Source organism: Scaptodrosophila lebanonensis, unplaced genomic scaffold, assembly GCF_003285725.1.
Source record: "Scaptodrosophila lebanonensis strain 11010-0011.00,11010-0021.00 unplaced genomic scaffold, SlebRS2 tig00000024-arrow-pilon, whole genome shotgun sequence".
NCBI classification, from domain to species: Eukaryota; Metazoa; Arthropoda; class Insecta; order Diptera; family Drosophilidae; genus Scaptodrosophila; species Scaptodrosophila lebanonensis.
Window position 1 is genome coordinate 18,191,900 of NW_022060538.1, and position 12,821 is coordinate 18,204,720.

Sequence of the window (12,821 nt, forward strand, 5' to 3'; positions counted from 1 at the left end):
GAATAACCTATTCGAAATAGTAGCCAATATTTTCCTTTTCTATGAGCTGCAAGCTTCTTGGCAAAGTTGGGATACCCTCTCTGTGATAATATCAATTCGAAGACCCCTTGCGAGGATGATGACGACGACGCTACGTTTGAGTGAATTGGATAATTGCGCATAATTTTAATGGGCAGTTCGATGCAGTGCAGTGGAGTGGCGGGAAGTTTATGGAAGCGGTGGCAGTTCAATGGAATTGTTGGTCAATGCATTTTCTTGCAATTGTTTGTTGCTGTTTCTGCTGCTGCTACCGCCGCATTAATAACGACTGATGTCTTACGTGATTTTCCTTTTAGAAGCCAACGTATGTATGGCTTATTATTACCGCAATGTGTGTGTGTGTGGCCAGTGCATGGGAATGAGACTGGGATTGGGAGTGGCCCTGGAGTTGAAACTGAAGCTTTGTCTGTGGCGAAACAAGTTTTGTGCATTATGCTTGAACATCCACAGGCTTCTACTTACCAAACTTTACCTGGCAGTTTCATTAATGTGCTAAGCTGAGAATGGTTCGCACATCTCTCTCTCTCTTACTCTCTCTTTCTCGAAATCTAACAATTGAAGTGCGAATCGAAATGGGAAATTATAATGCATAATGAGCAGAGTTGAAATTGCAGGGCGTGTGGCATTGATACGAGTGTATATATATTAGTTGGTGTATAGCTTAAACACATTAATTTGGAACGCAATTGGTGGTTGTCTTATTGCCTGTTTGTGTGTTGGGGCGTGCTGAGCTGCAGCCAACATTTCAATTAGCCGCAAAATGAAATCGAAATTGCTCTCGCAAGTCGAATATCAATATATAGTGCAAATTTTATTGTATTGTATTATTATTTTGCGATAATTTGCGCACATTTAGCTAACTTATATGTCCCCACAGCCATATATTAAATGCTTTAATGTCTAATCAAAATGCTTCCACGTTCTCTTTGCAGGCAACTTTTTGGGATCATTTGCATAGAAGCAATAGCTGTATATATAGTATATATATGTGCGGGTAGTTGACAGACTGCGACTGTTGGGTAAGTGTTTGTTTGTTTGCTTGTTCGTTGTTGTTGGTTGGTTGGTTGGCTTGTGTGTTTCGTTGTGTTTGTTTTTATTGCCAAAAATGCAAATGGAACTGTTTAAAATGCGCTGGCAATGATATGCCAGCACATGGCGTGCGCTATTTGCAATTAGAATTCTCGTTTTTTGCGTGTTCCTCCTTGATTCCGCTGTAAACAGCTAGTTCTGGCTTCCAATCGTAGCACGTGGTCTGTTCGACTGTCCACATATCAGTCATGGTGTCGGTCATCAATGCAAATTTAAGCTGCTACTTACCACTTCCCCAATGCCCACACACCGCTGATTGCTTTAATTACACATGTGGATGGTAGAGTGGGATATTTTTGCAAATTAGGCGAACCATCCGTTTTTATTGGCGATCGTTAACAACCGTTTTGACTTATGCGTGGTCATACCTGCATTATTAGTTATAATTATTTTAAAGCTGAAAACCAAAACGTGAATTAGTTTGCTTTTTTCGGTTACTCTTAAGATCGACTCTCTAATAAAAATAACCGATCTAAGTGTTATAATAAATTACACACACTGCTTAATTATTGCGGCTTAGACTCTAAAATGAATTAATGATAAGTCTAAAAGTTAATTTTGAATTGACACAGGAAGATTAGTAGCCCGCCTTCAGTGGCGCTGGGCAAAATATTAAAATATATCTCAAAATATTACGTGACCGTATGCCGTCCATTTTAAACATTTATCCTACTTACAAACTATGTACTTCACGTAGTGTTTTATGAAAACCATTTGAGCTCACAAAAAGTCTTTCCATTAAGCATAAATGATGCAATATTATTCTCAGCGACATGCATTTTTGTTGCGTGAAAAGCAATGTCTTCGCAGAATCGATTATAATTGTTCTTTGTTTGTAATATTTTGATTCTTTGAATGGTGACCAGCTTTGTAACCTCGTAAGAACTCTCCAAGAACTCTCTAAGATCTCTAAGAACTGTTCAAAATTACTGATCACTACCTTCAAATAGGTTTCCTTTTCTTATATTTCATTTCCAATAAACCCTAGCATGAATCAGTGTGACCAATATTTTACGGATAATAATATATAAAATAATAATAATAATACGGATATAATATCTTAAAGTTGATTTTCTGGAAAAAAAAATTTCATTCCTGAACCCAATATAAGTGTTGAGATTATTATTTTTAACGATGATAATGTATTCAAGCCTGAAGCTGTTCTCAAATACGTTTTCTCAATTAGTTTTGCTATTAATATGAATTTTTTTCTCTTCAGTAAATAAATAAATTTGAGATTGAAAATGCTTACAAATGTTAGCTACTTTTTTAATTTCAACTCACGTTCGCAAGAAAAAAGCACGAATCATTATAATTTTTAACTAAAAAAAAATTTGCATCTCACCAAGGTAAAATAAAGTAAGATATAAATAGTTCCATGCAACTAAATAGATGTAAATAGGCAGTCTAAGCCCTATATTACTCCAAATTAAAGCATTAGCTTGCATAGCTAATTGACTAATGGACTTGGAATCATGCATGTCGACAATTATATGACCACTTTAGGGGAAGTTCAACTCAGCGGAACTATATCAGCTAACCTTGGAATAAATGGATATAGTATATAACTGTGTGATTGTTCATATTGACCTCCCAGAGCTGGAATCATCAATTAATTTATATTTAATGCTTCAGATAAACAAAGTAACAGCAATTTTGTTTTGTTGTGATTTGCAGAATCGTGACACTGTGAACTGGCTGGGGGGGTATGTATGTGTGTGTGTGTGCGTGTGTGGGCGGGTGTTTGGTGCGAGCGTGCGATGTGTCATGCAAAGTGTTGCGTGTCGCATTTTAAATGAATATTTTATGGGCAGAGCAGCAGCAACAACAACAACAAGAAAATCAACAACAGCAGCAGCAGCAGCAGCTTCTTGTGCCGATTGTTTCACTTGTAACTTTTCGCTGCATTGCGTGGGTGCGCCGTAAATTATGCAACGCAATTGTAGCGTGCGCTGCATTTTAATGGCGCATTGCTGCATCTGCCTCAGCCACTGCTGCCGCTTCCTCTGCTGGCGTCATCCATCTATATGCTTTTTTATGGCGCCTCGCACATGTAATGAAATACATTTTAAAATATTTATAGGTGCGCGCTTCTCCTATGTGCAAGCCGTGTAGTTCATTTGCCAGCGTCTAGACACGGCACACACGGCGCATATGTAATATGGCCTTAAAGCCCTAACAAATGGCTCTGTGTTGGGGCATAATTCAATATCATACTGTCAGAAATCTGTATCATTGGCTTTGGAAGAGGGAGGAGCGCAAGCTCACTGTGCCAGTCAAATAGACAGCAAACAGCTAAATGTACTTCGAGTTGATAAAAAATAGATATATAGTATAGGGTTACCCATACTGCTCTCCTGGGGGAGTGTCAGAGATGGAGGGGATATTGAAGCAGATGAAAAGATAGTAGCTGCCTGCTGCTGTTGCTGCTGCTTTGGTGAATGCCAGACATTCATCTCAATTTATCGTGCTTAGCTGCATATCCGTGCAGATCGAAATGTCGTCTACGTCGATGTCACATTCACCATCAGAGCTAAGGCAGCTGGCTCTCTTTGTTGGTGTATGTGTATCATATAGTATGTGTGTGTGTGTGGGTGTAGGTTTTAGACTCACTTACTCTTACTTGAAATCGTGTGCCAAACTGCGTGCGTGCAGTTGTCATGTGGCTGCAGCTACTACTGCCACAGCAAACAAGTAATTTCACTTGACATGCAATTTTTTGTAAGCTTCACAACACAAGCAGAGAGACAAACAAACAAACCAACAAACAAACAAGTAGTTATAGCATTGCACAGATATATACACAGATATCTGTGTATACAGCATGGAGGCAGAAGGCGTCCGCCGCATATTGTGTGAGCTCTGGCTCTAACCACTTTTGATTATATTGCCAGTCCAAGTCTCCATAAAAAAATGAAAGTATCTCACCACACAAATGCAAGTGAAAAATGCCAATGCCAGTGGCTTCCACTTTAAGGAGTTGGAGGAATGAAAATGTACTTTTCAAATCACCAAAGTTTGATTGTACATTTCCTAAAAGGGCCAAAATGCGTTGCTTGTTTCTGCAAATATAAAAGCAAGAGGACTCCATCTCGATTGAAGAACAAACTGAACTTTTCATCTTTGTTACATTGAAGCATTGCATGGTATTAAGAATTTTCCAAAAGTGCTAATACTTCAGTAAAAAAAGTATCATTTTTTAAGAGAACAGTCTATTCTATTGCTTTTCAAATGTTATGTGACAGGCAATTCTTTTTATTAGTTATTTGATTAGTGTTATAATTAGTATTGTTTTGATTATTTAGAGTTCTAAGCAAAATCGTTAATAAAATGGCATCTCTCGATTAAAGAAATTGTTTCTCCAAGCAAACGGAAATGTTTATAGTATATATTGAAAAATAATGTTATGTGCCAATACAGTACAAATGTTTTCTAAGTTTGCAGAATGAGTTTTTAACAAAAACGTATAGAAAAAACCATAAATACCAAATTTATTTTAAATTAAAAGTAAAGAAAAATAAATGAATACAAATTTTTGGATCAAACGAAATCTAAAGCATGCTTGAAAGCTTAGTCTAAATGCTCATTAGATACATGCTGGACAGCCTAAAAAAAATATTCTCTACATTTTATAGAATTTTCAACTAGCTTAAGCTGTCATATTGGTGGTAGAATACTGGTTTAATAAATTGCAAATACATTTATACTTATATATAAAAAAATGTATAAATAAGAAAGTCAAAATTTTTTCAAAATGACCAAAAATTAATAAAATATTTGAAGACCAAAACAAATAGTAATCGTAAAAGTAAAAGTATTTTTTTGGATTTGATTGTGAAAGCTTTAAAAATACTTAGTATGACATTTCATTAGCAATTTGTAAAAACATGTTAGCATGAGTATTTCTTACTATGCTCTTGTTTTAAGAACTATTCAGAAATGAAATAAAGCTTTTTTGAAACCAAAATATAACCAAACATTATCACCTAGATAAGTAAATGCAACATTTTTTGTATTGCTCTTTCCATTCTCTGTTATGAGCTGCTCGCCATTGCCAAAACACCCCTGCGCATCAAATTTGTAGGGCAAACACGAGAAAGGAGAAACATGTGAAGCATACATTTGGGCGCCTTCCAGATGTTGGCTTGTGGGTTACTGCTAGCATTTGTTAACAAGAAAAATGGCTGCTGTGGAAATTGCAGGAAAAGTGTGCACTCTTGTTGTTGTTGTTTTTTTTGCGCTCTGCAGCAGCTCAAGTTTTTACATTTTAAGAACGTCCATCTGCTTGAAATAAGAGACAGTTTAAAGTATTTTTTGTTTGGGGCTTATAGGCAGCTTGTGGAACATTGGTATTGATGTGGCTTTGTTTTTTGCGCCTTGCCCGCTCTGCGTACCATTCCTTTATTTGCAGATTTGCGAAACGCCTGGCATCAGCACTTAAACGCTCTACACATGCTGACTGTTCCGCTCATTTCATTCCATTTGGCGCACTTTTCTTTGGGGGGTTCGGTGTTGTTGTTGTTGCCTTGTTGCAAAATTATCCGCTTATGCTAATCTCTCTTACGTTTCACTTTTTTTTATCTCTCTCCTCTTTTTCTCTATCTGTTTATCTTCCTCCTTGCTGTGACGCTTCACACACATGAACAGATTGAGCCAGCTTTGAAAATTCACAACGTACACAATTCCTGACGGTCAGCAGAGGCGCACTGGCTCCTATTTCAAACGACTTGGCTAGAAGTTTTTTCGTTGTTGTTGCCCAGTCGTGCGGCCAATTCGTTTCACTCAATGTCACTTGCCTCAAGGATATCAGGGGCGAGCAATGTAAGTAGCATTTGTGAGTGTGTTGTCTTTGCTTGTGTGCTTTGAGGGCACGCCCAGATCTCGCGCTTTAGGGCGGCGCAGTAATAACATTCGAAAGCGATTTATCCGATTATGGCATTAATCTATCGAAGCGCAGCTGCAATTTAAGATAAAGTGTGTGGACCTTGGTATGTCCTTTCTGTTGATTGAGTTTCGTGTTCGAAGCGTTTATAATTTTTCGTTGTTTTTCTTAATATTATTCTTTGTTTGTGCATCAAACTTTTGTATTATTCTTATTATTCGTTTGTTCTTTTGTTGTTGCCTTGCTTTTGTTTATTTCAGCGTCCTTTCGCGCCCCCTTCCAATGCCCTGGGAGCAATCTCCTCTAAGTTGAACCCCCCATGCTGCCAACTAACCCAGATTTGTTTATGAACTCGTTGCCAGTTTTTCGCATGATTGCTCAGCGAGTTCGCAGTTGAGTTTTATTTTTATATTCTTTCGATTGTCGTTCCGTTTTTTATTATTCTGTTTTTGGCCAAGCAAACTTTTAAATTAACACAAAAGCGGTGGCAAATCAAAAAGACAACGCTGCAAAATACAAAGCAGCGCGCCACAGCGCAAAGAGCTACAAAAAAAAGAGAAAAAAACGACCGAAAATGAAATAACGCTGTAAGAATAAAAGTAGTTTGAAAACAATACAACTACACAGATTCTCACAATACAATAAAAAGAAATGCAATACCACTAACACTACTGCCATGGACTAAAACAAAATGCAAACATTAAAAATTATTTAGGTTAAGCAAAGCGTGGCCCGAAGACAAACAAATGGTGGCCCAAATGGGCCGAGTGGCACGACCGGCGATGGCGAAATTAGCGCAAAGCGCAACGAGAACATACGAAATTTATTTGCCCCATCGGCGGCAGCACTGGCCGAGAAAAAAAAGAAGGCCGTAGCGGCGAGGCAGCGCAGCCAGAGCCTGCAACGGCAGCCAGCAATGGAGTCTCAGATGAACCTGACCAGCAACAGCAACAACAGTGTCAGCAGCCAGCAATTGAGGCGCTCCATTGGGCAAATTGCCAGAGAAGCCAACAGTGCCAGCTACAATGATGACAATGAGCAGCAGGACGATCCGGCGGAAGCCGGGAGATGGGCACACACTATGCGACATGCTAGTGGAGACTGGCTAGGCACAAATCAATTGCCAATGACTAGGAATCAATCAGCAATAAAACAATACAATGGCGTTAACAACAATTCAATGGACAGGCTCAGGGCCAGGAGCAGCAGCAGCAGCCAGCTAGGACCCGTCGATAATGCCCAGCTGAACGATAGAGAAGACAGCTACGCACAACGTGCCAGTCTTAAGGACAACAATGGCTGCCATCAGAGTCCATTTGAATTGGCAATGGAGGCTGGCAGACAGGACGTTGCAGCCTCTGCACGTCGTCTTTCTTTGGCTTGGTATGAACGCAAAAATTGGCAGCCAACGAACGAGCCGGAAAATTATATTAAAAGCAGCAACAGCAACACCAGCTATAATGCTGGCCATAGACGTTGGCAGGACGATGATGATGACGACGACGATGACGTTGCCGCTGAGCAGAAGAAAAACGCTGAGGACGAGTACAATGTTGACATTAGTAATGAAATGACCCCAGGCAGCTGGCGGAAGCAACGCAAATCTGCAGAAAAATCGCAGCCATTGAATCACCTGAGAAATGTCAACGGCAGTGGAGCAGCAACTTCGAAGGATGCAAAGGACACTGGCAGTCTGAGTGGTGCCTTGGGCAGCCCACAGCAGCAACGATTTTTCAACGATGCTGCTCCTTCTACTCCTGCTGCTGTTTATGATTACCATGACGCTGATAAGCTGCTGCAAGACAACTACAGCAACAAAGGCTACAAGGACGATCACGACGACGACCACTACAGACACTTGGCTGCAGCTAAGGACTATTTGTTTGGTCACGGCACAGAGGTAAAACCAGAGCTCCGGCCGCAGAGCGAAAGTTTGTACAATGCAAGGTAAATTGGCAACGGAATGAGTCAAGCACAGCAAACTAACCCAAACGCGTTCAGGACCATCACGCCAGGGATACCAAATTCGAAAGGAATTAAATTGCAAAGAAAACAATTAAATCCCTTAAACTGCTGGTCTAACCATAATTGAATTCATTGCAAAACTGACTGTTTCAGTTTATTTAGGTGCCGAATATTATTGTTAAGTATGCTAACAATAATAATGGATAATAACATATTTTTTAGATTTGATATTGTTTGTTTTCAAAAACTCTGATTTTCTGTGGTGGAATCAAACTACTCAATACAACACTAATGTAAAGACAAAGCACTGCCGGCTAGGTCGAGATTTCGAAAGCAATTGCCTATTGTGGGTCACAAATAATGTTAATTTTCTGAAATCTTCTTTTATTGCCTTTTGATCTCAAGGGCAAATTTTCCTATATATATTTTGCTTTTCCCATCCAACATCCTAAAATCACTGCCAAAAGTCTTTTAAGTGTCTTTATTTGAGACAACTTCGTTTGGAAAAGTGTCCTCTGGCATTTTAGTTTACTCATTCCTGAATTTGTTCTCCTTGGTTGCTAAAATATAGGCACGTTCCCAAGAATAATTTTATTTTGAACTGCTTTGATTAATAGATTGAATACTTTATATGTAGCTTACTAGGACGTTTTGGTTTCTACTCTCTTCCTTTTAACTTAGTTTGTATGGCTCTAGCCATATCTCCATTTTGCATAGAAATTTGACTCCATTCGAACTAAGTAGTTTATAAACTTTACATACGCATGAATATTTTTTGCTAATTGTAGTCGAGCATAATCTAACTTACGAATATTGTTTCAGCCACGAAATGTTTCTTAAGTTCGTAAGCCGTCAATTGTCTGTAAAATATTGTTGAGTGAAAAATATATTTTGAAATATTTCAATAAATTCCAGAAGTATAGATTTTGCGTTTAGGAGCTCTATTGCAGCTGATTTAGAATTAGTTGTTGCCGAAATGTTTGAAAAAATATGAGGTTTTTTTTTGCATTACTCAGAGACTTCTTCTTTAACTAATCTCGATACTCTTTATTATTATTAAAAATTTCTGGTTGTTTTATGAGACTTAAATGAGAAATCGATTAAAATTTGTATCTAGGAAACATCAATTGTAGTATCATAGATTTGTACATCAAAGCGACGAGAGAGATGTAGAGAGCTAGAAAATTAGCTGACTTAGGTTACTAAATGGACATTATTTCATGAATAGAATCCAATTCGTTTCTTATTATCATTCATTATAAATCTAACTATGCATAATAAATGTATCAAAAGCTAGTTTAATTACAATATTCATCACCACTGCTGGTTTATGAGTTACCCTAGAAACTTACCCTAGAAACTTACCCTAGAAACATACTATAGTAGTTATTATGAATTTTTTGGACCCCCAGTAAAAAATATTACCTTCTCCTCTTCACAAGTTTGTATCCCTGATACAAACACATAAGTCCAACACCCACCCACCCACTTGTTATAACTTGTTTTGTCGGCGCTGCTGGCGATTTAACGCTCGCGGCCTGACATAACCGATTTGTTTAAGCTTCACGCTTGAGCGGCCAATGAGTGGGCGGTGGTGTTTTGTTGTTGTTGTTGTTGTTCTGGGTTGTGGCGCTTGTGTCCTTGCAACCGTTTAATGAGCCCAGCTGTAAGTCAAGCTAACCTTGACACCCTCGCCGCCGTTGAAAGCGGCAACAGTTTGCCATGCATTTGCATATCCAATTGCAGTCCGAGTGATTGGTCGACTTTTCTTGCGTAAAAGGCAATGTGACAAACCAATTTTGTACACGTTGTAGTTGTTGTTGTTGCTGTTGTGGTTTCTGTTGCCGTAAGCAGCTCAAGTGCAACCACCAGTTGACACACACACACACACACACACACAAACATCAAGATCGATAAGTCTTTTGGCCGTGTGCTGTACTCGATTTGTTCGGCACTGTTGACAAGCGGGCACAATGACGACATTCTTCAGCTGCATTGGTGCGTGGCAAACAATAATAGTAGCAACAACAACAACAACAGCAACATCTTGCTGGGGGCCCTGTGGTATCTATCTATCAGCCATGTGGTCGATTGCACTGAATGCATTAAGCGTGTCATTTTTAGTTGCACAATCGCTGATTTGATTTGAGTTTGCTGATTTGCTTATTTCCGAGTTGCTCCAACTGCCACTATTGTAGTTGTTGTTGTGGTATTGTGGTGCGGGTTACGCAGTGCACTTGCCAACAACACCAACAACAATAACAATAATATAGGAATTGCCATACATACTACATATCTGCAAATGGGGAATCGGTTGAGGGTGTTAGTTTAAGCAATCATGCATGGCTTTGGCCAAGAGGGGAAGAAAACTCGCATGCAAATGGGAAAATGCATAATGCATTCGACACGGGTTCATTGACTGTGTTTAATTGAGAAGAGAAATAAAAGCAAATGCTTATTTATCAATCGAGTGGGTTAGGGGAACAATATCCCATCTACATACCAGCATGTGGGTGGGGATTCGGAAGTATAGGTATAAGTACGTTAATAGCATTGTTAGTGAGCGTTTTCTCCGCCTTTTCTTTCATTCATTACCTCAGCAAGGATTCATTTAATAATTGAATGCAATGCAGTGCTCACTTGTAAATAAGAATTAACATTAGAAATTGTTATGCATTTCTATAATTATACCCTCCACCCAAAGGCTTTTGCTAGTTTTGAATTCTAGACGATAATTTTATGGACTTTTTAATTTCATATTCTTCCTTAAACTATCAATTTAACAGAAAAGGCAGTTCAAGTTTTCGTACTTTCGAAGTTCTGAGAGTCCACTGTAATTCGTTGCCATAAACTGTGCAAAGTTTCCAAACAAATTGCCTCGAAAACAATATTCTTAGAGACTTATGTGTAAGTAAGCATTCCACTTGACAAGGGGAAATTCCTGAGAAGCAACATTTTCTAGTTAATTAGTTTTAGTCATTTAGTTCTTTCACTGAATTTGCAATTTTCTTGCAGTTGTGAAACAGGGTGGGTAGGATGGGAGGAAAGTGTTGTATTTTAAAGTTTATAGTGCTTGCTTGTTACATAAGTTATGGAGAAAATGTGACTTTCTAATTAGTTTGCTTCCAAAAAGTCAAAAATTGTCTAAAAGTGGCACTTAAAAGCGCATATGCATATTTAATAAACTCTCTCTCGTAAGAATTCTCTCTGCATATTTATAAATATTTGTACTATTTGGAAATATAAGTATTTTTTTGTACATATTAATTCGAGTCGAAGAGACGATGAGCTCCGCTAATCCCCTAAGATCTTTGATGAACGTTTTTTTTTTCGATAACTTAAAAAATGTTAATAAGTTGAGGATTTGTTTAAGATTTGTTAAATTGTGGTACGTGATAAGTGAACTATTTGGGGAGCTTATGTATTTTTTGATGTGACACAAAGGGCACAGATCTTTCCTAAAGCTGTAACTTTTTACGAATTGGATTTTTGTTGCAACTAACTTTCTTGGAAGCTTATTCAATAAATAGCCAGATTTCGTTTCGAAAGCCTCTGTTGTAATTTTGGATGGTCCAGTCAACACGAGCATCTTACCGTTTCTAGACATACATATGTATGTATGTAAGTGTTTTCAGATGCAAGCAGTTTTGTAATGTTAGAGTAGCTTTAGTTTCAGATTTTATGATGTGATTTTCTTTCTTTTTATTTCGGAAGTGAATGTGCAGAAGTTTAGTTTTACTATGAAGAGTCTGCAGAACACAGTAAACGCACCCCATCCCAAAACTGCCTTGGAACCTTGTAAGGTTCGCAGCGTATATTTCTTACTTAGCTTTCCTAACAACATTATTTTATCAATAATGTTGCCACTTTATTTATAAATATGTCAATAAATGATAAGCTTAGAGTATTGTATGCACATTTCTTTGATCATGCGGCGCTATGAAAGCACTTTTTATCAAGTGGCGTCTGTTGTTTTTCTTATCTTGTCTCCCACTCACTCTCTCTCTCTCTCTCTCTCTCTGTCTCTCCCACTTTCTCAGCGGTAGACAAACCTTTTCAGTCACGTATTGTACATTTCTGTCTCCCCACTCTACTTAAAATGTACACTCTTGCTTTTCGTATTTTATTTATTGCCTTATTAATACAAACAATGCGAAAATTCGGAGAGGAATTGCTGTCACTCTTTCGTGACGTCGCCGTTGCAGCCATCGTTGTTGTTGTTGTTGCTGTGGCTGTGGCTGTGTACGTTGTCAGCAATTGCATTATAACGACCCCGACTTTGACGTTGGCCCCTGCATTCGCTTAATACACCGCATCAGTTTAAATTAATGCAACGCAGCAGTTTAATCAAACAACAGCAACAACAGTGTGTTATAATAAAAGCAGCGGCTGTAATAACAGCAACAACAACAACAACAGGAACGTGCGACGACAGCAATTGCTGTTCACGCGCCCTTTTCACACACACACACACACACTGGTTAGCATTGTCGTCGCTTATCGGTGCTGTTGTTGCTATTGTTGTTGCCACCGATGCCGATGCCGTTGACGAAGCTTGACGATAAATGGTTACTGCTACCCTCGCCTCTGCTCTCTCTCACCTCTCTCCTCTCCTCCATCACCCCATCACCACTTCAATCGAATGTGCTTCACAGTCTACAGTCGTTGTCGTCACATTTCCTCACTTTGCAGCTACTGATGCTGTCGTTGTTGTTGTTGTTGCTTTTGTTGCTGCTGCTGCTGCTTCTGTTGTACTTGTAGTTCTGCATTTGACTGCCATCGACATTGCCATCGTCTGGGTCTGCTATACTCGTAAATTCCATTGTCGTGGTCGCGCATATCTCAG

The 12,821-nt window shown here is 38.7% G+C and overlaps 1 protein-coding gene across 1 annotated transcript in view; it reads left to right on the forward strand.

Moving 5' to 3' along the window:
- LOC115620667 (extracellular serine/threonine protein CG31145) overlaps nt 1-12,821 on the forward strand; it is a 131,895-nt gene that overhangs the window by 68,187 nt on the left and 50,887 nt on the right. The window contains exons 4-6 of the mRNA XM_030514022.1: nt 972-1,058; nt 5,776-5,949; nt 6,726-7,957. Of these exons, the coding sequence (XP_030369882.1) occupies nt 5,914-5,949; nt 6,726-7,957 (1,268 nt within the window). The 5' untranslated portion in view covers nt 972-1,058; nt 5,776-5,913. The remainder of the gene's footprint in view (nt 1-971; nt 1,059-5,775; nt 5,950-6,725; nt 7,958-12,821) is intronic.